This window comes from Oreochromis aureus, linkage group 7 (assembly GCF_013358895.1).
Source record: "Oreochromis aureus strain Israel breed Guangdong linkage group 7, ZZ_aureus, whole genome shotgun sequence".
NCBI classification, from domain to species: Eukaryota; Metazoa; Chordata; class Actinopteri; order Cichliformes; family Cichlidae; genus Oreochromis; species Oreochromis aureus.
Window position 1 is genome coordinate 8,904,507 of NC_052948.1, and position 23,230 is coordinate 8,927,736.

At 43.5% G+C, this 23,230-nt stretch overlaps 1 protein-coding gene across 2 annotated transcripts in view; it reads left to right on the top strand.

The window, feature by feature from the left end:
• The window catches only part of wwox (WW domain containing oxidoreductase), a 134,395-nt gene that overhangs the window by 21,241 nt on the left and 89,924 nt on the right, over positions 1–23,230 (top strand). For both annotated transcript variants that reach the window (XM_031737213.2, XM_039615091.1), the window contains 2 exons: positions 17,483–17,571; positions 22,973–23,158. In XM_031737213.2, the coding sequence (XP_031593073.2) occupies positions 17,483–17,571; positions 22,973–23,158 (275 nt within the window). The remainder of the gene's footprint in view (positions 1–17,482; positions 17,572–22,972; positions 23,159–23,230) is intronic.

Genomic DNA, 23,230 nt, shown 5'->3' on the forward strand with positions numbered 1-23,230 from the left:
TGTAAAATATTTTAGGAAAAGAAGTAGTTGCAAAATATGGTCATTAAAAAAATGAAATGCAGAAATAGACAATCATGACCTTCCCAACCAGTACCAGCAGCTGGGAGACCTAATTCCTCCAGCTTGTCCTGTCTGTCCTGGCTCTCCTCCTGCTTTTATATGCCCAAAAGACCTCACCTGGGAAGCCCTTCTGACAGATGCTGGAGCCCCCTCAGCTGGCTCCCTTTGATGTATAAGGCTTTACTCTGAGCTTCTCCTGAAAGGCTGAGATCCTCACCGTATCTCTCAGGGTGAGCTCAGACACCCTTTGGAGAAAGCTCATATCCACCACTTATTCTATCAGTCAGTACCCACAGCTCATGGCTATTGGTGATGGTAGAAGTGTAGATGGACCAGGAAATGAACTTTTCACCACAATCCACAGCATCTGCATCCCTGGAGATGCTGCACCAATCTGTCTGTCATCTCCTGCCCCATTCTTTCAATATTTGTGTGTAACACTGGGAGATACTTGAACTCATTTTCTTTCTCATGTAGAAATGAGGCAATTTCTTCACTGTGGGGTTTTGCTTACATATCACTGTTGGAGCTCAGATAAATCCAACAGAGATTGTTGCTGGTGATGTCAAGACTTGTACTTAAATAGCCCCTTAGGTTGTCTCCGGACCACAGCAACATACACCTGCACCTCCCTCTGCTCACCCAATCGTCTCCTCAGCTGCATCCACTAAATCACCGAGGTAGAGGTGGTTCTCTTTTATTTCCAGGATTGTACAAATCGTTCTGTTTCTTTGCATATTAGCAGCATGAATCTGCCTCTCCAGGGAGAACTTCTCATCTCTCTTTATTTGCTTATTTGCTTGTTTTCTATTTGAGCTCTGCCTGCGAATTAGGATCCCCAGTCCCATGCCTTTAACTACTTTCTGCTCTAGTTTAAGAACAGAAAGGATGGATTGAATGAAGGTGCACCCATGATATGTAAATTTGATGAGGAGACCCCCCCTTTTTTAACTCAAATTTATTCCCTAGCAAGTGACCACACAGGGCTAAGGAACAGCAATAAGAGTTACTGTAATATACCACTGAGGATTTCTTTGCATTACACAGGTGACAGTTCTAGTTTAGCTTCTGGGAATACTAAAGGAGGCTTTGTGTAGTAGAGACTATTAGTACAAAAACCTTAAGAGTTGAATATCTTGAAGTTTTACAGTAGTCCAGTGTGTGATTGTGCATCTTTGCAATACGTTCCTCAGGTTCAGTATGTATTCGCCCTCACATGAACAGTGCACACACACACATTCGCGTGGTGTGTATTTAAATGCTTGATTATGCATTTTGCATAGCTTTGGGACATGCATCACTCTTCCCAGACTGCTAATAAAGTGACCAGGGAGATGGGGAACCTAAATGAATCCTAAAGTGCCTGGCTTGCATTCCTCACTCTCTCCCTCTCTCTCCCTCAGCGCGCTGCTTAGTTATTCCAGTCCACCGTGAAAAGCTGTGTGCCGCTCAGCTCTGTTCCTCCTTATGTCTGTCGGCCGTAGCCAGGTGCTCTGTCTCCTGAAGAGGTGTGGCCTGCTCCTAATTGCCTGGACCACAGTGAACTATGGGCAAATGCTTTGTGTGAGGGAGCACCATGGAGGAATAATTTTGAATAAATCACGTAGTTAGCCGGTTGATATTTTCTGCTAAATAAGCACTTCAGCGGGCGTCTCACAAGGAGGTGTGAGCGTTAGAATGATGGGTCACTTGCCATAGGTCATGTTGGGGAGGATTTAAATGATTTAAATGATGTCACTGCCACTGAAGGGGACGAGTTCAGGAAGGATGTGTAAGGCAGCACCTCTTTGTTGTTTGAACCTGACAGATTTTCATCCTTCTCTCTTTCACTTTTCCCTCTGAAGGAGGACCCATTGCCCTGGGATGAGGGCTTCTTATGATGAGAGAGGTGAGAGGTTGCCTGGATCTCTTTCCCTCTTTCCCTCTCTCTCTCTTTTTCTGTCTGCCAGCAGAGAATGTTATTATTGAAGTCTGAGAAGTGCTGACCACAGAGAGACACGTCCAGCACACACTCTAATGTTTTAAATCAAGAGATGAGCCAATTGTAATAGACTGCAGCCAAATAGACCGAGGCTTAGTTGACGTCTGCCAAACAAGCAAGCATAGTAATGTTGAATGCAGGAGCCATCTGGCAACAGCCTATAACATTTATCTGCCATTACCCCAAGCTTTTTTAGCATCTTTAGCACAGTTTGAAATTAGCATAGGCTCTCAGATCCCAAGATAAAGTTCATAGGCGATGCAGTAGGCTAATTACATGTAATTCTGTGTTTGATGTCTCTGTGAGATTGAAATTGTCGGATGCTGTCTCTTGTCATCATGAGATGGGAACCTAATGAGTGTATTCAGTGCCCTACAATGTCTGGTTGCATTTCACATATGAGACAGAGGAGGGGGTGAAAACGGAGAAGAAGGAGATTGTAAATGTTAGTAGCGTGTGTCGGTTAAGAAGGACATCGGGATTTGTCACTAATGAACAGACAAGTGTGTCATAACAAGTCAACTGCTGGGATATCCGACCGTTCTGACACTGTAAGTCACAAATTTCAAAGTCAGGCTGGTCGTCCGTCTCCACATTCCACAAAGCTCTCCGAAATAAAAAGATGATGTTATTACAGCTGGATGAGACTGGACCCTTTTAAAGATGTGCCTTTAAAAAGCAATACATACCTGGAGCTCTGTTATTTAATTTCTCCACAATCAATATATGCAGTTGGATTTTGATGCTGGACTCTGCATGTCATCTTTCTTGACTGTGCAAAGTGTTTTCTGCTGATATGGCTGTGTCTCCGAGCCTTTGACTTGTGTTTATAGGGTATATTCTGCAGTCTGGTCTCATGGAATGATACCAGTGAACTGCTTCAGGCATCCGAATAATCCTGCCCCAGGCACAGCTATCATTATTTTCTGGGAAGTTGTTTGTGTGCTTGTGTGCATGTGTGCATGTGCACATGTAAGTATGTATGTCTGCGTGTTTGTATGTGCTGTGACACGGAGTTAACACTGGTTTACAGCTTAATCAGTCTGTGTAACTGGATGCATATTTATCAGAGAGAAAATTCATGCTCAAAGAATTAGACCTTAGCCCATACATCATTATCAAACACACACCCACCCACACATGCATGCCCTTCAACACATACACAGACACACACACAGATCCACATTTCATTAGAGAGGCAGATTCAGGCAGCAGTAGATTAAAAACAACGTGTGTTTTTACAGGTCCATAAATCAAGCGCAGGACGAGGGGGATTCATTTAGAGAACACCAGAGTTGTGGCGTAGTTGCCCTCACGTGACTAATGCTCAGCTGCGATACTTTGATGCACTGCCTTTTTATTAGTTTCATTCTCTCTTGCCCCATATCAACGATTATCTCTCAGCTCACATCTGACTCGTGGTCTACGTTATATGTTCAGTTCATTTTGGTGAGGAAAGAGCCAACATTGTGACACACGATTATGCCTACATACTTGCATGTGATTAGGCCTACAGTACAGATTTACCAGATTAATTGTATGGCATTGTTTGTGTGCTGTTCACTGGAAAAAGTCAGGTCATGTCCTTTGTTCTCTGCATCCAGTGGGAATGTTAGATGATTAGCATCTAACATTTGGACTGCTCAGACTTACCACTGTTTTAATTTTTTTAATTTTTTTATTAGTGATGCTCTGCAGTAAAGGTAACACCCACACATTCACCACCACTTCATCTGTCATACAGCTATTGTCTCAGCCACGCTGAGGCTTAGCTGTTTGGTCATGTGTGTCTGTGTTTGTGGGTGTGTAGCCCTGATTTTCAGCATGAGTCTGACACACGGGGAGCTAGTGTAATTTCCCCCTGCACTAAAACCCCCAACAAGTGGCACCAGGGGAGAGAGGAGCATATTACAAGTTCAAGCGGCTATGCTTTCCTTTACCTCAGAGAACTACAAGCGCTCCTGACCTGTGACCAGGCATAGCCTGTGTGTGTGTTTGTCTGTGTGTGTGTGTGTGCGTATGCGTTTGTACGTTGAGGGAGGCTCAAAGGTGTCCGAGCTACCTTGCTGTTCTTTCAAAGTGTAAAGCATTTATTAGGGTCCAGACCTGTTTGGGGGGCCACAGGGCAATATTATTTCATGTGTTCCAATTGAGAGGTGTGTGTGTGTGTGTGTGTGAGAAAGAGAGAGTGTGTTCTCTGCGCAACTTTTTAGATAACCAGCTCTATATAGGAGCAGGCTAGAAGGTGAACAGGTTTGGTAAATATATCAAATAACTCTGTAATAAAAACCCGCTGTAAACCAGTGAACACAGTTTGACCTTTGACCTCCAGCTCCCTCGGTCACAGTGCTATATGTAGACCACATGCAGCTCTGCTGATTAATTCTGCTGTGGACCATGAGGAGGAAGTATGTGTCTCAAACTTCGGCTTGAAACTTTTCTCTTCCATCTAATAAAGTGTATTAAGGCAACTGTTTGTGAAACCTTTCTCTCAAATAGTGGTGATCCATTCATAACTTAAAGACTACAGTAAAATTAACCACTGTGTGTCACAGTAGGTTAATTTAAGTAAATTGAAGAAGACTCAATGAGAATGGCGACCATCTAAAAAGTGGAAATCGGGACATTCCTCTTCTCAACTCTTTGAACCAGAAGTTTATCTATGCATGAGTTATGATATAAAAAGAACCCATTAGATTCAGGTTACTGTAGTCTCTAGTGATTGAGGGTGGTGACATATAACCCGAGTCTCCTGACTGAGAGTTTTGTGTTTTATTTCAGCCTCTAAAACAAAAACCAGCTCTAAATCTGCTTTACCGATCTTTAGGGCTGCTGGCACCAGCCACCACTCCAAACCTCCCGAGGAACTTTTTTTGTTGTTGTTGTTGTATGATGCAGACTTGGTATAGTAACAGATTACCTAACAAAACAGCATAATGTGCTCTTAAGTCATTTAACATATTTCTGTGAGATCAGGCTGGTTGGAAAACTAGAAATGTGAAAGTTTGCTTTTGTCTTCCTTCATCTGATGTAACTTTGTGTAAAATCTTTCGTTAGGGTCATTATGAGCTGCACGTGAGCTGTGCTAGAACAGCTGTAACTTCTGTCTAATTTAACTTATCATCTTCTGCTACAGGACATAATGATATGACAGCCCTTTGTCATTCCTACAGGTCTGTTTGTGGGAGCGAACGGTGAATAGAGATAATTGCTGCCTCTCATGTATCCTGTGAAGGGCACTTGTACATTTTATCCTAATTGCAACTCAATGGATATATAACTCAAGTGTGAGTGTAGGGGCTGTGTGTACTTGGATATTTCCTTGGATCAGTTTGCTCCATTAATTTTTTGGAACCCAAATCTCTATCAGGGCTTGAATGCATGATCAACAAGAGCCAACTAGGGCAGTGTAGAGGACTGGACTTATGTGCAAAGGGAGGGAAAAATCATGAAAGTAAAGGGAGGAGAAGTAGATAAGGTGAAGAAAGGGAAGCATGGAGGAGTGAGGTGTGGTTACGTGGGGGTAGGGTGCAAGGATGCTCATCTATTACATCGCACAGGAGCCCAGGGGTCAGCTTCAGCAAGACGGATTCAGAGCTATTGGGTTTGGACTCCATCTCCCATAAATCCTGGCACGTGACGCTGATGGATGTGGGCCATAAAGCCTCCCGCGCTGACATGTGGAGAGCAACATGGGAGAACCATGGGAAAAAGTGAGTGCTCCAGGTTAATGTCAGCGAAGCCTGGGAGTGAAGAGGGGATGATGGAGAGAAAGAAAGACCTGGGCAGCGAGAGATCAGAGGTGTAGAGAGGGAGATTGAGAAGAATGAGCAGAAAAAGCCGAGCGTTTGTGGGAACACTGTAACAGAATTTGCTGTGGCATTTGCAGTAATTCAGCTGTCATCATACGGGTTTAAAGCCACGTTGCTTGGAGTGCAGTGGATTGCTCCACAGTGTTTGTATGAGAGAGGGAAAAACATTCACTACTGTGTGACTGTACCAGCGTTTAGCAGAAGTAGATTTGTATTATGTGCATTTATTGTTATTATTTGCTTTTATGGTGTCTGACGCTTTACCAAGATGAATATAACTCATTAAAAAAAGCAATAGGATTATAATAGACTCAACTACAGGAACTGCCGACCTGGCTAGACAGGAAATGGAGACATGTATACTTCCTCATTAACAGAACCCCGTTTGGGCCATAAACCACCATCCCAATGTGCTCGAGGAAAATGCCCTGATTAGGCGGGTGGAGGGGCATTGCTGCCCTAATGAAGGCTTCCCCCACAGTCATTTATGATATTGGTATGGGTAGTATGGTGACTAGGCCTATGGGATGAGCTGACTTACAAGAGATATGGATGTAAGTGAGCGGACGCAGTATTTTTGTATGGATGGGAGAGTTGAGAGGGCCGGGGGAATGCATATTCACAACTCATTTGGAGGAGTCAGTTTTACTAGGTTGCGGCTAATGGAGATGAGCTTGTGTTAAGAGCTGGGGGAGACGGTAATTTTACATAAAACCAAAAGAGGTTTGAGATGGGTGCGTGTGTGTGTGTGTGGTCAGGTTGTGTTTACTTTGTTCTGCCATCTTTTTTCGTTATTTGCTTTATCTAACCAACTGAAAAAGAAGAAGATGTGACTGAGAATGACATTACTTATCATTATCATTTTTCTCTTTTAATTTACATTTTAATGAATTGATTTATGATAAAAAAAAAACATCGTATTTGGTTTAATCTTGCGGAGAAAGACTTCTGTGTAGATGTACTGAGATTGAGTTTTGAGGTTAATCTGCATTTTTGTGCCTCACTTGTTAAGAGGGCAAACTTTAATTCCTGCTCTCTGACAAATGGAGGCAAATTACAAAAAAGTTTTCGGCCTTTTTTCAAAGGATTTTATGAGCACCACTATAAATTTTTGGGAGAGTTGGAAAGCGTTAATAGACACAATGTTTTATTTGCACAGTCTTGTGTAAAAAAAGCTATTATGCGGGCTGGATAATAGGATTTACATCGTGTTTATGAGGCTTTATTTTTTGACCAGTGGTATTGTGCGTGCCTTACACTCATTACGATGCTTTGCAAATAGAGTTGCATTCTAATTTAGTCATTTTGGTGATGCTGTTGGTACCGTTTCCCCTATAAACTTTCAGTAAATGCAGTGGGATTTTTCAGATTTTTAAACTAGGTTGTGTTCATTAGGAAAAATAAGTCTTTGAAGGAAAACGAGACACATAAATATAGATTTTAAGGTCTTACAAATGCCTTGAACAAATGTTACAATAAGCTAATCCCTCACCACCATTGTTTTCTCTCTGCTTCCTAATTTCTCACTTTTTCTTGACTCACCCCTCGTCGCTCCCCCCCACCATCGCCACAGGAGCTACCTGAGGCCCTTGTGTCCACCTCATTCATCACCAAGGTTTGATTCCTCTGCTTTGAGAGCGATTGGGGGGAAAAAAAGAGTTTAGGAGGAAGAGTAAAGAGTCATAACAAACCCTCCTCTGTTCTCTCCCCTTCTTTTCTACCTCCCTTCCTTCAGCATGTGAGGGAGAGATGAATGCAGCCAGTGGAATTAATTGCACTCCGTTACTGAAGATCAGCAAGTTTGCACTGTTGGCGTGCTGATCTGCCATATGGCTGCCCACTAGGTGAACACTTTGATTAATGTTGCCCACTCCCCATTTTTTCCCCACTAATATTTGATTCTGATAACTGAAACTCAGCTCCTCATTCTTAGTCTTTCCCTCTTCACTCCTTGCACCCCTCCTGTTTGCCTTTTGTTTCCCTCTTTTTTTTTTATTTATTTTTTGCCGTGGTCACCCAAGCCATCTGTATTTGCAGGTAAAGTTCGGTCTCGCCCCTCTTCCTCATATTTTTGTTTTGCTTACAAAGAGTTTGTGTGATGTGGCATCGGTATCCGTGAGCATCTGTGAGATTAGAGGGAGAAAGAAAGGCCAGAGTGTTTGTTTAAGAGAGAGCTTTGGAGCTGTGGGTATGTGTCCTTCGCACTTGATTAGGCCCCTGGTGTGTTCAGTGGTTCTCTATTAGCCTCCACAGCCTCTCGTCTTCTACTGTGCAAAGTGACTACTCTCATGCCCAGAGGTCTTAGATGCACACGTACACACACACACTCACAAACCATGCACACAGTCAGATAGGACAGTGCGCTGGGGTCCATGCAGTAACAAGGAGGTGAACAGATGCTGGAGTCACAATATCAATAGGGCTGACTGTAGGTAATAATGCCTTAGCAGGGTCCAGCCATGAGACAGCGCTAACTAGAGAGGCAAGTCTCAAGTGGAGCATTCACTATCTGCAAATCGCACCATGTGGCTGTGTGCGTGTGTGCTTGTTTGTGGGTGCGCATACTCCCATTACATGTTAGAAAGAGCCTGATTTTGCTGCAGGGGTGCAGCGCGGCGATGTCAGTGTCATCATCAGCTCGGAGACAAAATGTTCTCACCTGAGGTCACAAGTTCAAGTTTGTTTTCTTTTTTTTCCTTCACCCCCCTGCTATAATGAGGCAGCAATTCAGAGCACTATGCAGACATCTACACGGGAAGATCTATTACGATCACACGGGTGCTTTGTTTTCCTTCTTTTTTTATGGCCTGTTCTTGCTGCTCGTCTATTTTGGTCTTCCTCAGTCTTGTTAAGTGCTGCCATTCTCCAGTGTTTGGATGTGGCCCAGAGGGCCCTTAGCGAAACCAGGGGCTGGGAATGAGCAGCGAGCCCCAGCCAGGGGGTGCCCATGGTAGACTGCCAGTCCCACTAAATCTCCCTGATTACCTGGGGTGGCTGTGGTGTGATGGGGGTGTTACCAAGGTGCTGGGCTCTCCAAAGAGGCTGATTGAGATGCAAATGGAGGCCATAACTCAGAGGTAATGCAGATCGGAGCACCCTTTGCCTTGTCCGTTCTTGCTTACTTCACTCTCTCATCACTCCCCATTTACCCCAGCATAGGAGGAGGCACTGTTATCGTCTTGGGATAAAGTTAGATATTTATCATAGAAGGAGAGAAATACTGTGCTAGGGCTAGGGCTGAGTATGGGAATTGATCGTGGTTTTGACTCGACAAAAGCGCCACAAACTACCAAGTTAGCTCAGATATCCCTGCATCAACACCTGAAGAGACCAGAATGTTCTCCTGTTTCTTAGACAGAACAGATGGACACTATAAAGTGTGAGGGACTCCAGGCTTGCCGGTATAGAGAGGTGGAATGAACAGGGGAGGAGGAGAGGAGGAGTAATTGCATAGTCCTTTGCCGAATTGTTCTGTGGATGCAAATTTAAATCCCTCCTATTATTTTAATAATCTGCCTTTTACTGCTTGTGCTCGGATCATTTGTTTGCAAACCAGGTTATTTGGAGAGGGAGGCTCGGGGGTAATTTCATGCTTTGGAGCATTTATATCTATAACTTAATGAGGAGAGGGCCTGTTGTTTCCTGGTAATACACTGCTAGAGGGGAGCAAACTTTTTATTCTCCGTTTAGGGTACTGTTAGAGGGCAATAATGTGGGATTACTCTGATGGAATTAAGGAGCAAACTGAGGAGAGACCTAATGTAGCTTTGGGTGATAGACGAAAGTAATACTGATGGTTTAGACGGGGTTTTTTAGGTTCATGGGTTGTACCATAGGAGGATGGGCTTTCCTGTCTGCTAATCACGATAAGCAGATTTCTTCAGATTTTAGGCCTCCTTTTTTCCATCACGTCCACGTCTAAAAGAAGAAACATCTTAATAAACATGCTCTCGGCGCACCAGTTTATAAAATTCAGATATTGTCACTCAGTTAGCGCCAGGGCAGAAAGTCAACCCAGTGGTCCCAGCTCGAACTCAATTTGACACAACCTTAATAGATTTAGCTGAGAGACAAAAGGAAGACGCGCCGTCTACAGAAAGCAGCACGCAGTCTTGCGGGATGATCGGGACTCTTAATGCAGTTACTTTCCTTCAGTGGAGCCAAAGACATCGTGGGATGGAGTGATGGAGGGGAAGGTGTGTGTCCACGTCGTCCTCTTCTTTCCTCCCTGCTCGCTGTCACTCCTTCACTCCTCTGTTCCCCTGTGTAGGATCCCTCCTCCTGCAAATTGAATCAGACTGCATGAATTAAAGCAATAATTCAATTTGTTTACAAGGCATCATTTATTCTCTGTCACGCCAGTGTTCTGTTGACGATCCGTGGCTCGCCGACCCTCGACCTCTGCTGAGGTCACATGACGCACTTATTACATTTTTCAACCAGAGTCTTTTAGGCTATTATCAGGCGACAAGGGGCTAAAGATACATGATGAGAATCCTATTATTCAAATCTGCCAAGCATTTTCACTGAATGCAAAACTGCCCTTATCAGCAGACAGGACAGATCATGTAAATCGTGCTTCAGCGACTGCATTCGGGGGTTGCTGATGAACGTGCTCCTGACTTTGGAAATTGAAGTAATGTTAATAGTAAAAACAAACACTCTGATGTCAGATGGTGCCTCCCTTTTATCCCTTTGCTAAAAGGTCACTCTTACATTCCCCGTTTGTTGCACTCGTGGTGATAACAGAGTATCTCTACCGTGTGATTTCATACAAGCGAGGGCAAGATTTTCTATCCCAGAGAGAAAGAGCAAAAAGCACCATCTCCTGTCTTTCCAGACTAAACTATTGTGACAGTGGAAAATGGTAAGCAGTTTAGAATATTGCCAAACAAAAGAGCTTTTAATCAAAGTGCATACCAGACCCTGCGGAGTATAAAACACTCCCTCATCAAAAGGCCTATTATACACTTACTCACATCAAAGGCCTACACGTTCCTTAATTGCAAGATTCTTTTCTTATTCATTTATGTTATGCTTATGTTTTTATAACGCTGATACAAAAAAGGGGGCTCGGATAACCAAATCAAAGGGGCTTAATTTATTATCTCTGAACAGCCGATGTGTGTTCACTACAACAGTATACATTTGTGTAAATGTTTTTGGTGCTTTACCAGGCCTCAGGATACTGAGATGGCACAAAGCACGAGCGTTTCAGGAGAAATTAAACAGAGTAAAACTAGCAGGTTTAGATAAAGCAATCACATTACTGTCGCACTTGAAAAGAACGCATTATTTTGTACTTGAGCGAACGGAGCTTTATTGCTGACACCCCCAAACAGAAAGTTGTGTATACAATATAAATGCACAGGGCCTAGGAGTTTTTCTCCATCTCTTTTGTTATCTAACCACAACATAATCAGCAGCTAAGTCTGCTTGCGCTGTTCAGCCAGACACTAAAGTCCCTGTGCAGAATTGCAAAATAAGTTGGGTGTAAATATGTAATTGCCAGTGCTTATTCTGAGATCTGAAATATTAGGGAGCAATATGGAACGCATTAAAATCCTGGTTGTTAGGGGTATCGGTTACACTGAAGACATGCAGGAAAATGTGCACTGTCTGCGAATCTGGCGGAGATAGAGGGGGGTAAGATGAGGGGGGGAGATAGGAGCAGGAGAGGGTGAGGAAATGGAGAAGAAGAGACAGAAGAAGAGAAGAGTAAGATGAAAATCTCTTGATGTCTTTCTGAGAACATAGACACATTATTTAAATCTCCATCACTTTTTAATGTAAATCTGATCAGGCTGCGCCCTGGATGAAGGAGTGGAGAAGGGAAGTAGAGGCAGAAATGGAGACACGCACACTGACACAGAAAGCTTTATAATAAAACACCATTAGGAGTGAAAGCTGGATGTTGCTATCTCGCTTCACACTTGATTCTTTATGAAACATAAACAAAAAAACAAAACCATTTTATATTAACCGTCTTTTTTTTTTCTTAATGAAAAAAAACTTACTTCCACTGTGGTGGAATATTTTTAATGTGCATGTTTGTATATATGGGTGCACGTGTCAGCTTGTATGTGCGTGCTTTATGTGTGTGTTTGTGTGCAATCTGATATCTGCCTCAGGCCCCATGGCCCTGGTCTGTCTGCATCCGAAAAGCAAACTCTGCAATTATGATGACCGCCCTGTCCTTTTCATTTCCCATCGCTGTCTCTCTCTCCCTCTCTCGTTGTCTGCTCTTATGCCTTCCCCTCTCTCTGTCTTTATTTTTCCTCTTGTCTGACCTGTCTGTCTCTTTGGAAAGGTAGCCAAAGTCTCAATAGCTGTAAAATAACGCCAAGCTCGATCACCTCAAGTTTCAATGCAAAATCATCTCGCTTTTTTTCTCTGTGTGCAGTCCGTTCACCTCACAGATAGCCTCCAAAAAATGGTCATTGTTCAGATTTACTAGCAATAACCCCCCAAAAAAGCCAAACCCCAATACTTCCCTACCTAATTTCTTATATATTGTTGTGTGAATTTTGCTTTATCTGGTTGTGCGTTCATTTAGATTTTTGGAATCGCTTTCTAAAAATTACAGCATATTCTAAGACAGTTTTTACTGAACTATATTATGCTGTATTATAATGCATTGTATGCATTACAGAAGCTATTCTATACTCCCACTTTACTACATTACAGGGAAATATTGCACTTTTTACTTCACTAAATTTATTTGACAGTTAAAGTTAAAGATTTTGAAAACCTGTAATGAGCGTATAAAATATAACGCCTCACTATTCAGTAAAATTAAATTACACACCAGCATATAAAGTACTTAAAACTGCTTCACCTCCACCAGCTATACCATTAAAATTCTGCTTACACATTAGTTAATAATCCAGTGTTATAAAAAGTAATTATGTAACGTCGCCTCTGTAATGACTACTTTTTGTTTATTTAAATTGCATATTGCTGCTAACAAAGATTCAATTTAATTATTCGTATATTTTTGTACTGCTGCTTTTACCCATTAAAGTAACAAATACCTCTTCTTTTACTGTTCATCTTTAAGTTCTTTTAAAGATGATTTCTGCTCAGCGCGCTTTTTTCTCCAGCTTTCTGCCTCCATGTGACTCCCTGACAGGTTTGAATGAATGATTAGCTCATTGAAGTGCTTACTAATTAACGCATTTAATTAATTACAGTTATTAGAGCCGCGCTTACTAACATGGCACGGCCGTCACTGACCAGAAATGTCAACCGAGTACTTAACCGAGGCCTGGCCTTTTTGCTCCCAGCGTGCGTGTCAGGTGCCCCTGATGTCCACGTTACGAGCAGCGGCACGTGCGCGCCTCATTCTTCATGTTTCTCATCTGGAAAATCATCCCATGTCCTTCCTTCACCTTTCCCATATCTGCCCCTGCAATTGCTTGATTTGTAACTTGATTTCAGGAAAGGGAAAACCTGTAGATTATCCAGCTTTCATTAGAGGGGAAAAACCCAGTCCGTGTCAGAGAAAGAAGAAATCAATTTAATACAGACTTAACTGGAGGAAATTGCATATTCTGCCTGTATGTGCTGAACAGGCACTTTCTCTTCCTCACCAGAGACCTGCCTCCCTATTAATTGCAGTGTGCGTGCATGCCAGTGAGTAAGTGGATGTGTGTGTGTGTGCGCGCGCGCGGGCGTGCATTTTGTTTGTTCGTGTGTGTTTAGTGTTTGTAATGTGCAGAACGCGTGCTTTCATTTGTGCGTTAGGCGCTCGAATGCATGTCGTTACCTGAGTGTGTATTCGGTCTTTTTGTCTGTGTGGAGGTCAGTTCTCAGACCCGTGGTAGGGCACCCAGCCAGATGTGTCCTTTTCTTTATTTGCGATGTGCATGTGCGTTCTCCACACGTGGGGTGTGTGTGTGTGTGTGCGCGTCTGATTTCTTTGTTGGTGTATAGCGCATGCATAGGCACAAGTGCATGTGACTTAGCCAGGTGGAGAGGAGATTGGTTGGTATTTATGAACAAACGTCATAATTGTGACAGGATGATATATGACCTGCACATTCCACAGTCCCCCCCCTCCTTCCTTCTCTCTTTTTCTTTTTGCTAAAAATATATATCTATGATATGAGTCTTAAAAGCTGATGGCCAATTTAGTATGGTGTGTTGCGGCCAAGGTCATAGAGATCTGAGTTCCTTGGTGTTCCTCCCTCCGAGGCCTGTTCTAATCTACAGAGCAAGAAGAGGGGCTCAAAGTCATTTCTCTAATTGCTTTTATAAGGTGCCCTTTTCACATGGTGTCTTCCCTGCTCATTCACTTTCATCGCCATTACAACACCTTACCTCTGCACCTGCTGGTTAGGATATGTCCATATTATACTGCTGTTGCTTTATATTAATATTACGAATCTCATATTCAGAGGGAGTGATACTTCAAACCACAGGAATTCGACACTTACTGCATCGTCTTCCTTTACTCGCTTCTTCTCCTCGTCTGAAGCGTTAACCGGGGTCTGCGGGCTAAGTGTTTTGTGTATATATAGGGGTTTTTCTGATTCCTTAAGTGTTGCCTCTGCATTGGTGATCTATAAGAGGCGCTGAGGTGGGGAGCAGCACAAGGTGAGGGAAGATGGAAGCAGGGGTTAAAGTATGAGAGTGAAGGCTGAGAAGGATAAGGGGAGAGGGGGATGAGATTGAGTCTAGTGCATTAAGACAGTGTATTATTTGGTGGTTCCACTTGCTTGCGTCCATTAGGGGTGGCTTCTGTGCTATTAAAGGGGTCAGCGAAATGTGTGCACCTGTGTGTGCCCACACGTGTGTGTGTGTGTTTTAAGAGTTAGTAAAGTGGTCCAGTATCTTATTGAACAGGATGGGACTCCCCTGCTCTAATACTTCTTCATTTTATTGGATTGGATGGCCCCGGTTATAATTGTATTAGAGCGCTTCCCCATCTATCCTCTCCTCCTTCTCCATCTTTCTTTCAGCAGTGATCACATGTCATTCCCGGGTACGCCGCGGAAAAGACCAGGATAGAGAAGGAGAACCTCTGCAGTTGCCAACTTTCTGTATTCACGGAGGAAAAGTTTAACGGTTTCGCTCCATCCTTGCTCTTAGTCCTTCCTTCTTTCCTTCCTTATGGTGAAAGTCCTAAAGGTCATTGTCCTGTTACAGATAGCTCGTCTTCTGGGTTTGATGGCAGGTGACAGGTGAGAGGTGTTGGCAGCAGCGGTAGTCTGAGGCATCAGGTGATGTTATCTTCACGGTGACCTTGCCGATTTCTGTCCTGAACACGTGCCTGTTTTGCGAATGCGTGGACACGAGGACGCTCACTTTGCAGCGGTTTCTAATTTTTGGAGCTTATTTACAGTGTTTCTCTCAGAATTAGCCTTTCTGTTTTAGTTGTAGCGATAGGTTGTGTGTAGCTGGGGGGCGGTAAGCACTGTCACCCTGAGCCGAGCTCTGTGGTGTTGCCTACTCAGCGATTGCTCCAGAGTTAACCAGAGAGGCTTCGCTGCCTCTCACTTTTCCTTCGCCCTTGAAGAGACCAGGAGTTGTCAGGGTCCTCATAAAAACCCTGAACGATTGCGTCTATGCGTTCTCCCTGTCTTTTTCTACTCCTTTTTTTCTTCTTCTCCTTCCAAAACCTGGCCATCTGTCTAATTGTTCACCTCCATCGCTTTAATGCTTTTTACATGCTTTTTCCCCCTCTTTCCAGGCAATAAACTTTATTTTCTTCGCAAGACTTCAATCTGCAGGGGGAGGGTAGGCGGGCGGGCAGGCAGGCTGCTCACCTTCTCCCTGCTGGATTTGCTCCAGTGGCCCCTCTTCAACCCCCCCTCTATCCTCCCTCTGGTCTCCCATTACTCCATCTCTCCTTTCCTTTCCCTCCATGTCTCTAGAGAAGAGGATATGTGTTCGTCAAGCTGACACCTGCTCTCATCTTCTCTGCTGGTCATACACACAGAGAGAGCTATCCTGTTGAGGAGGCCTTATAGTGACCTGTTAATTATCATGCTGCTGTCTCTTCTGACCTTGTTGGGAGGTAATGCCTCATTTTTCTCACAGTAAAATGAACAACTGAAGATGATTTTTTTTAAACATATGTGCTGCAAACTATATTGTTACTTTGGTGACCAAATATTACTTTTCAATCCACCTGCATTTATGTGCATGCATACCTTGTGAAAGTGGCAAGGAGTATAAATGCACACTGCACATATAAGCAATTAAATCAGACAGTTGTCTCCTCTCACCTGTGATTACTGCTGTGTACAGATCATATAAGCAGGTACCCTATAATCATATCTATAATAGCCATAATCAGCCCTTTAATGCTCTGTAATAGCATCCATATAATGGCATAGAGTGGCATCAAGAGAATAATTCAGGCATAGATAATGGTGTGATAGCGTGGTTTTACCCTTGAGTCACAACATTGAATTTGTTGTGTGCGTGTGCGGGCGTGCGTGTGCCTCTGTATGCATGTATAAACACACCCTGGGGCAGTTAAGGTGTCTGTAAAATGCCTGAAGAATCACATTTCCATCAGAAGATGCTCTTAACCCTTTATTGTTTTCTTTGTGCTCACTGCTCCATGGAGCGTCCTTGCTGTGAGTGTCATGTGTACTTAGCTGTGCTGAGACAGACACACTGAGGAAAGACGTTCCCATATGACACCCAGAGACAGGAGATCAGATCAGAGGAGAAGGGATGCAGGGGAGCAACACCAGTGGTGGCGGATGGCGAGCTGAACGCCTTTCCGGGTGTAATCTGAGCTGACAGTGTTCCTCTGGGATGGCGGGTGGGAGGAAGGAGGGATACCTGGTGCTACTGTGCCCAGAGACCAGAGCATGAGGGATGCTCTGGAGTCTGGAATCTACATGCTCCATCTCAGTTCATGCGGCACGCACTCGTGCTAACATATGCCAAAGTCCCATGTGAGCTCATATGTTGCAGGTAGACTGAACCTGGCTCTTTTTGTCGAGGGCCTCAGCAGATAAAGGGAAAAGTGGGGAGAGACAGAAAGGCATGGAAAGACTGTGAGTTGACAGACTTGATGAACCCCGTTGTATGATTCTATTAAACAGATATGGTCCTTGCATGCATTTTTGCTGAGGCCTTTGCCCTGCAGCACAATGCTACAGTAGGATGGAGGGGATGATGAATATTTAGCCTGTCTTCAGCAGTGTGTAAATGCAGCTATGCATTCACTTCTCAAGTCATTTATCTTTTTCTTCCTCTCTGCTATCTGTCTGCTACCCTGTCTGCCAACATATGGTGTGAGATGAGCCACACACAAACACGCAGGGAGAGGACACTGTCACTACTTATGAGTTTCTTAAGAGTCTTTAGACAGGACGGTAACTGGAAACCTGGATTCTCTGTGTGTGATTTTTACCAGACTTCATCAAAGTAAAAGTGGGGAAAACATGGGGACTACAAGCAAAGAGCGATCACTCTTCCAGGACTTGAATCACTACATTTTCCTGTGAAATAAAACAGAATGCAAACATTCAGCCTCTACTTGTGATCACTATTTCCTTTGACAACAATGATTAAAATGGGCAAAAACTAAAAAAAGTCTCAGAAATTTCTTTTAATTTGCTGTTACGTTATTTTTCTGATCATATTCTTTTCTCTTTCTCAACAGCACAAAGCGAGAGTTGAAGCAATGATGTGCAACCTGGCTTCTCTGCGCAGTGTCAGGGAATTTGCTGAATCTTTCAAAGCAATGAAGCTGTAAGTAATAAACACAATGTTGTTAATTTTCATCCCTTCCTTGTTTTGGAAATGCAGGTTGTGTGTTTTTAGGATCACGCAGGCTTGGTGTAACAGATGCCGTTTATAAATTTTGTCTCCTCTTACTCTTGCCTTTGAGGTGGTCACAACTGAAATGTGCTGGCATTTGTCCCACAAAACCACACAGTAAATGGTATTGCTCATGCAGGTGCCCTGCATATGGCAAATTGCCCTGCATGATGTTGGACCTGGACAATCAAACAACATGGAGAATCTCCAGTGTGAAAAAACAGGAGAAGAGCTGGTTTAAAACTGATTTGTTAATTAAAGTTATGGCAGAGTGCCCAACTAAAAAAAATCATGGCATTTCCTATTAGTTGATCAGACTTATTTTTAGTTTAAGAGCAGGAATAAATAAACACAGTAGCGGTTTTTGATACGGGCGACACGGGCGGTTGCCCGGGGCGGCATCGTGGTGGGGGGCGGCATCACGGGCATCGGAAAAAAAAAAAAAAAAAATTGCTCGTACTCATGCTGCCCCGACGTCATGCCAGCACATACTGGGAATGGCATAGGCACCGATCGGTTTTCTGCCGCCCATTTGCTGGGAGAAAGGGCGCCCTCCGTTTGCGAGGTGCGCCTGCTGCTTGCGGCACAGGGAGGAAAGGGCGGGGCGGTGGGGGATTCTCTGGCTGGCTGGAGCAGCATCTAATAACCAACCCGCAAAATAAAACAAAATAAAAACAAACCAACCAACACGAAAACACCAGACATTATGATACAGACTTATAATTTGCACCGATGTTTTTTCGAAATTCTATGCGAAAAGTGAGCGTGAGAGCCCTCGGTGCGCCTGCTTGCTGCTGAAGTCAAAGTCAAACTTTATTGTCATCTCTGCTACCAGACAGCTACATACAGTCCAGTATATAGAGAGACGAGACGACGAGGCTCCAGTTACAGCAGTGCAAGTAAACAAACAACATATATAAGAAGAGTAAGAAAATAAATCTACACTTTAGGACTCGGGGTAAAGGGATCAATAACAATTTAAAATTTACAGTTTGATTATTTAAAGTCTCACACACAACCCGTCGAAAGGGGAGGAGCCCTGGCTGCTTCCAAATAGAGCACATTTCATTTATAATGTTGTAAATCCAAATCCATTATGTATTCATGATTCATGAATCCTGGGTTGTGCGAAATCCCAGAAATAAACCCTAGACAAAGCGAATCTGTGAACTAAGGTGTAGGTCTATTAGGTTATGTTGTGGTGATCCTCGGGTTGAGGGATGGGTGTTCATACTGAAGTGCAAAATTAAAACCAATGGAAGATGGACAAGAAAAGTTCAAAACCATCAGGGGCTCAGTTTAGAAAAAAGAGAAAAGAAGAGGAGGAGAAACGAGCAAAAGTTACAGGTAAGCAGATGTGTCATTGGATAATGACAGGTCATGTGTCCTGAAACAATCAGAATCAGAATACTTTATTAATCCCTAAGGAAATTATGTGGGTTACAGTTGCTCCAAGAAGAAATGGTAAAGATAGCAAGAGTAACAGACTAAACTCCAAACAATACATTATGTTACAGATTTTAATATTAATTAGTCATTGTCAATTGTTGATTTGTCCTGTTCTCATTGTATGATGAATTATGATGGCAGTTTGGTAGCTGTTTGCATACTATGCATACTCCCTCTCTCTTCATATGTGTGTGTGTATGTTTCTCTGGTGAAATTCAGTATGGTTCCGACAACAGTTTTATGTTAATGTATAATCCTTAATATTTTTTGTGTGTGTGTGTGTGTGGGGGGGGGCGCCGGAGGGAGTGTTCGCCCAGGGCACCAAACAGGCTAGGACCGCCACTGAATAAACAGTTAAGTTTAAAACTGTGGGGACTAAATAGCGTCTTTTATTTAGGACTAGCAACTATTTATCTCTTTTATTATGCCATACTGAAAGGACATCTAAAATGTTACTGATGGACACCATATGGGGAAGGCCCCAGGAGTGAGTGTGTCTATTTGTGTCGATTTGCTTGACATTGGTCGAACACACTTTATGGCACTTATTTTGTGGTGGTCAGCTTTTATAGCATGTGTCTTGCGTCCCGTGGCCGCTCGTACGGTTGCTATTTTGGGGTCATAATTTCTATCATCCATACGGCTCATCCACCCGCAGGTCTCTAGGCAGGGGAGTGTGTGTTTGTGTGTGCGTAGGGGGTGTTGGTGTCAAGGGAGCCCCTTGGGGAGAGGCCGGGCAGTCATCGCCCGTAGCAGCCCTGGGGCAGGTTATGGCCATCCAGGACACGTGTCTTGGGTCACAGCCAAACCTCACGGTGGCTTCCCTCACTCTGTGTCCTATAGTTCCCTCCCTGCGCTTACATATATCCCTCCCACCCACACTCAAGTTATGCTGGCCTCCTTTCAACTCCTCAGTCCTCTCACACTTTAGTTTTTTTGCATATCACTGTTTACGAATGTTTTATCTGCCTTAGTTTCTCTTTCTTTCCCGTTCTCTCGTGTCGTCTCTCTGTCTGTGTCGTTCTCTCTCCACCTCAGTATTTTGGCAAGGTTGTATTTCTTCATTAGCCGTGCTGTTGGGGGGGGGGAGTGCGGGACTCCCAGGGGACGTCAGAGTACATTAATTCTCATCAGAAGGCGAACAGAGCAGAGTGGAGGCTGGGAGCTCTGAGCTGTGAATGGCACTGGGCAGCTGTCTGAGTCTACCACCACTCTATTACTGCACGTATGTCTTCAGGCATAACATGCACAGGAGCGGCAAACACAGCACGCACAAATATGTGCATACAGACATACGCGGGCGCGCACACACACACATACACAGATTTGTAAACACACAGAGACAAACAGACACAAACACACACACATGCTCATACGCACATGCACAATAATGCTCCTGCAGCGTGTCACTGACAGGTGAAATGTAATCAGAGTCTTTTTCTTTTCCTTCTCTCGTTTCTCACTCTCTTGCTTTTAAGTGCTTTAGTCAGTGGCTTTCACGCTGCTTTGTGTTCCATTGACCCCGATTCTGCTTTAATTGCCTGTCCTTTGAAATGAAATTACCTGGATATTGATATTGTTGAATGCGGCGCAGTTTCATTGGGATGTAATTGATGGAGGACGGCACTGACAGAAGGCCCTAATACAATTTCTACTGATCGGTCCGTAATTAACACGTGGAATTTGTTTTCACCTCTGATTTGTTTTTACTGAGTTCAGTTTTAATTTCAAGCATTTAAAATGTAATAGGTGATTTGTAAAAACTAAACAAACAAATGAATAAAACTAAAAATAATATACAAACCAGACAACCTTCGTCCACAATTCTTCCATTCCTTTATATTCTTGTAAGGGTTGGATTATTTTCTTGCTCCCTTATTATGTTGCTTCTGGTGTGCGAGTTTAAATGTGGGTCAAAAAGAGTGGCGCTCTCATATCCACTGTATATGTGTTTGGAGCAAAGTGCATCGTTAACGACCAGCAGTACGAGCTGAGCTCACACAGGCAATCTCTTCCTGCTGGCCTACATTATCATAGAGGTCAGGGGTCATACCCAGGGGGGTTATTTAAAGTAAATATATAAACTGATGTCTCCCCGTTCGGTAGTTAACACCCTCGTTTGACCAGCGCTGAGATTGCACGGTGCACACAGTGTTGTGTGAGGTCTTAATGTGGACAGAGGGAATGTGGTGTGCAGCAATAGGCCTATTAAAGACATTCATTAGACCTGCGCTTATGAGAGAGGGACTAACTGGTGGGCAGTCGAATTAACAGGCCTTTTACATTACAAGCAGACTCACCAGAGGCCCATCTGAGCTGCATGGGAGAAATCGCTGTACTGACCAGAGGAAAGTTGTTTATTTGTGGAGTTTTTTGATCACCAATTTGTGATGCTTTGTTTTTCTTTTGCCTTTACAGGTCACAACGTGCAATTCTAAAGAGGTGAAAGTGTCGTAAGCGTTAGTTTAAATCAACAGCTGCAGTGAAAGGTTGAGAAGGTCAGGCTTTGTGTCTGTGATATTACTGCCCCTAGCCACTAAATTAGGGATAGAGCCAAGAGGTTTGCACACTGTTTACTGTACTTCACACTCTATTAGACACGTGAACACTGGGCCAAAAACAACTAGTCTTCTTTTTTTGCCTTCTTTTCAGCTAAGAGCAATTTCTGAGCAAATTTCTGAGCATTACAGCAACTTTTACTCTCCTATCTCGTGTTATCAGGATTAAATGCAGGTCACAGAGGTTGTTTATTTACAGATGTTCATTTAATTAAGTGAGTCTTCCTCACCTTGTTTTATTTTGGGCGAAAATTTAAATATCTCACATTCTTAGTGTGTGCGTTGCTGATAAAGCGCTGAGGTCGTTATTCTTTAAGTTGACTTGTGCCTAGGTTGGTGCTCTTTAATGAACCTTGTGTGTTCAGAGGCCTGAAGGTGATCGTACAGTACACTACTATGTAATAGCATGGGATGGCTCATTATAGCAAGGCATAACAATTCACACATTAATTTTCCAGCATCCAGTTTTTAATTAATCCAGTAGGCAGTCTTAAACACAGGGTACACAAATTGCCTTCGGCCTCATAATTAATTCTAATGGAAGAAATTAAAAATTGGTGGGGTGTGTTTGGATTGTTCGACTGTGTTACTGTGGTTTTGAGCTCGCTGGAGCGACGCTGTCACCGACAAGGATCTCTCGCTGCCCTGACCAATCCAGCAGTCTCCTTCCCTTTCCGTGTGAGCGGGGAGCGTTGCTCAGTCGCCCACACGGATTCTGCAAGAATAAAAATGCTTTGTATGTCTCCGTCTCCTAAAACATACGCTTTCTCACTGGACCTTTTTAATAATGCCAGCTCCTTTTTTATTCCGTGACTTAGTGCGTGCTTTTTCTTTGATCTGTTTTCTTCTGCTTGGCCTTTCTGAGTCGATGTGTTGGTAGCTTTGGTTACTCAAAGTGCTGCCACAGAGCCAGTATCAACATCCATTACTTCCACCACCCCTGTGTGTTGAAACTGTTTGAGATTGCTTTTCATTGTGGTGTTGCTCTTGGATCCCAGCCAGCTGTATTCAGTATCTACAGTAGCTGTGTAGCCATAGGGAGTTGCACTGGAAACCTCTGTATCATATCAGCATTACTGATGCTCTGTCTCTGTAGCCCTCTAAAGTCTACCGCACTCTGGAATAAGACACCCCGTTTCCTCTCTCTGCTTTCATTTTTCTCTAATTCCCCTCTTTTAAAAAAAATAAATAAAAAAAATCCTCCCTCTGTCTCTCATTACATCTTCTTCATCCTGATATGGTAGGAAATCTTTTTCTATGGCCGTTTGTTTTCGCTTCACAATCAGTCAAACATGTTTTGTTTTTCTGCTTTCTTCCTCCCGTAGGCCACTGCACATTCTGGTGTGTAACGCAGCAGTGTGCACTCAGCCCTATATGCTGACTGAAGACAACCTGGAGTCCACCTTCCAGATCTGCCATCTGGGTCACTTCCTGCTAGTGCAGTGTCTACAAGACGTGCTGCGTCGTTCAGCCCCAGCACGTGTCGTGGTGGTTTCCTCTGAGTCACACAGGTAAAGAAAAGGAAGATTGACTAGTTTTGTGTTAGTGAGTGTAAATATGTTTGATTGGTCGTCGAGAGGTTG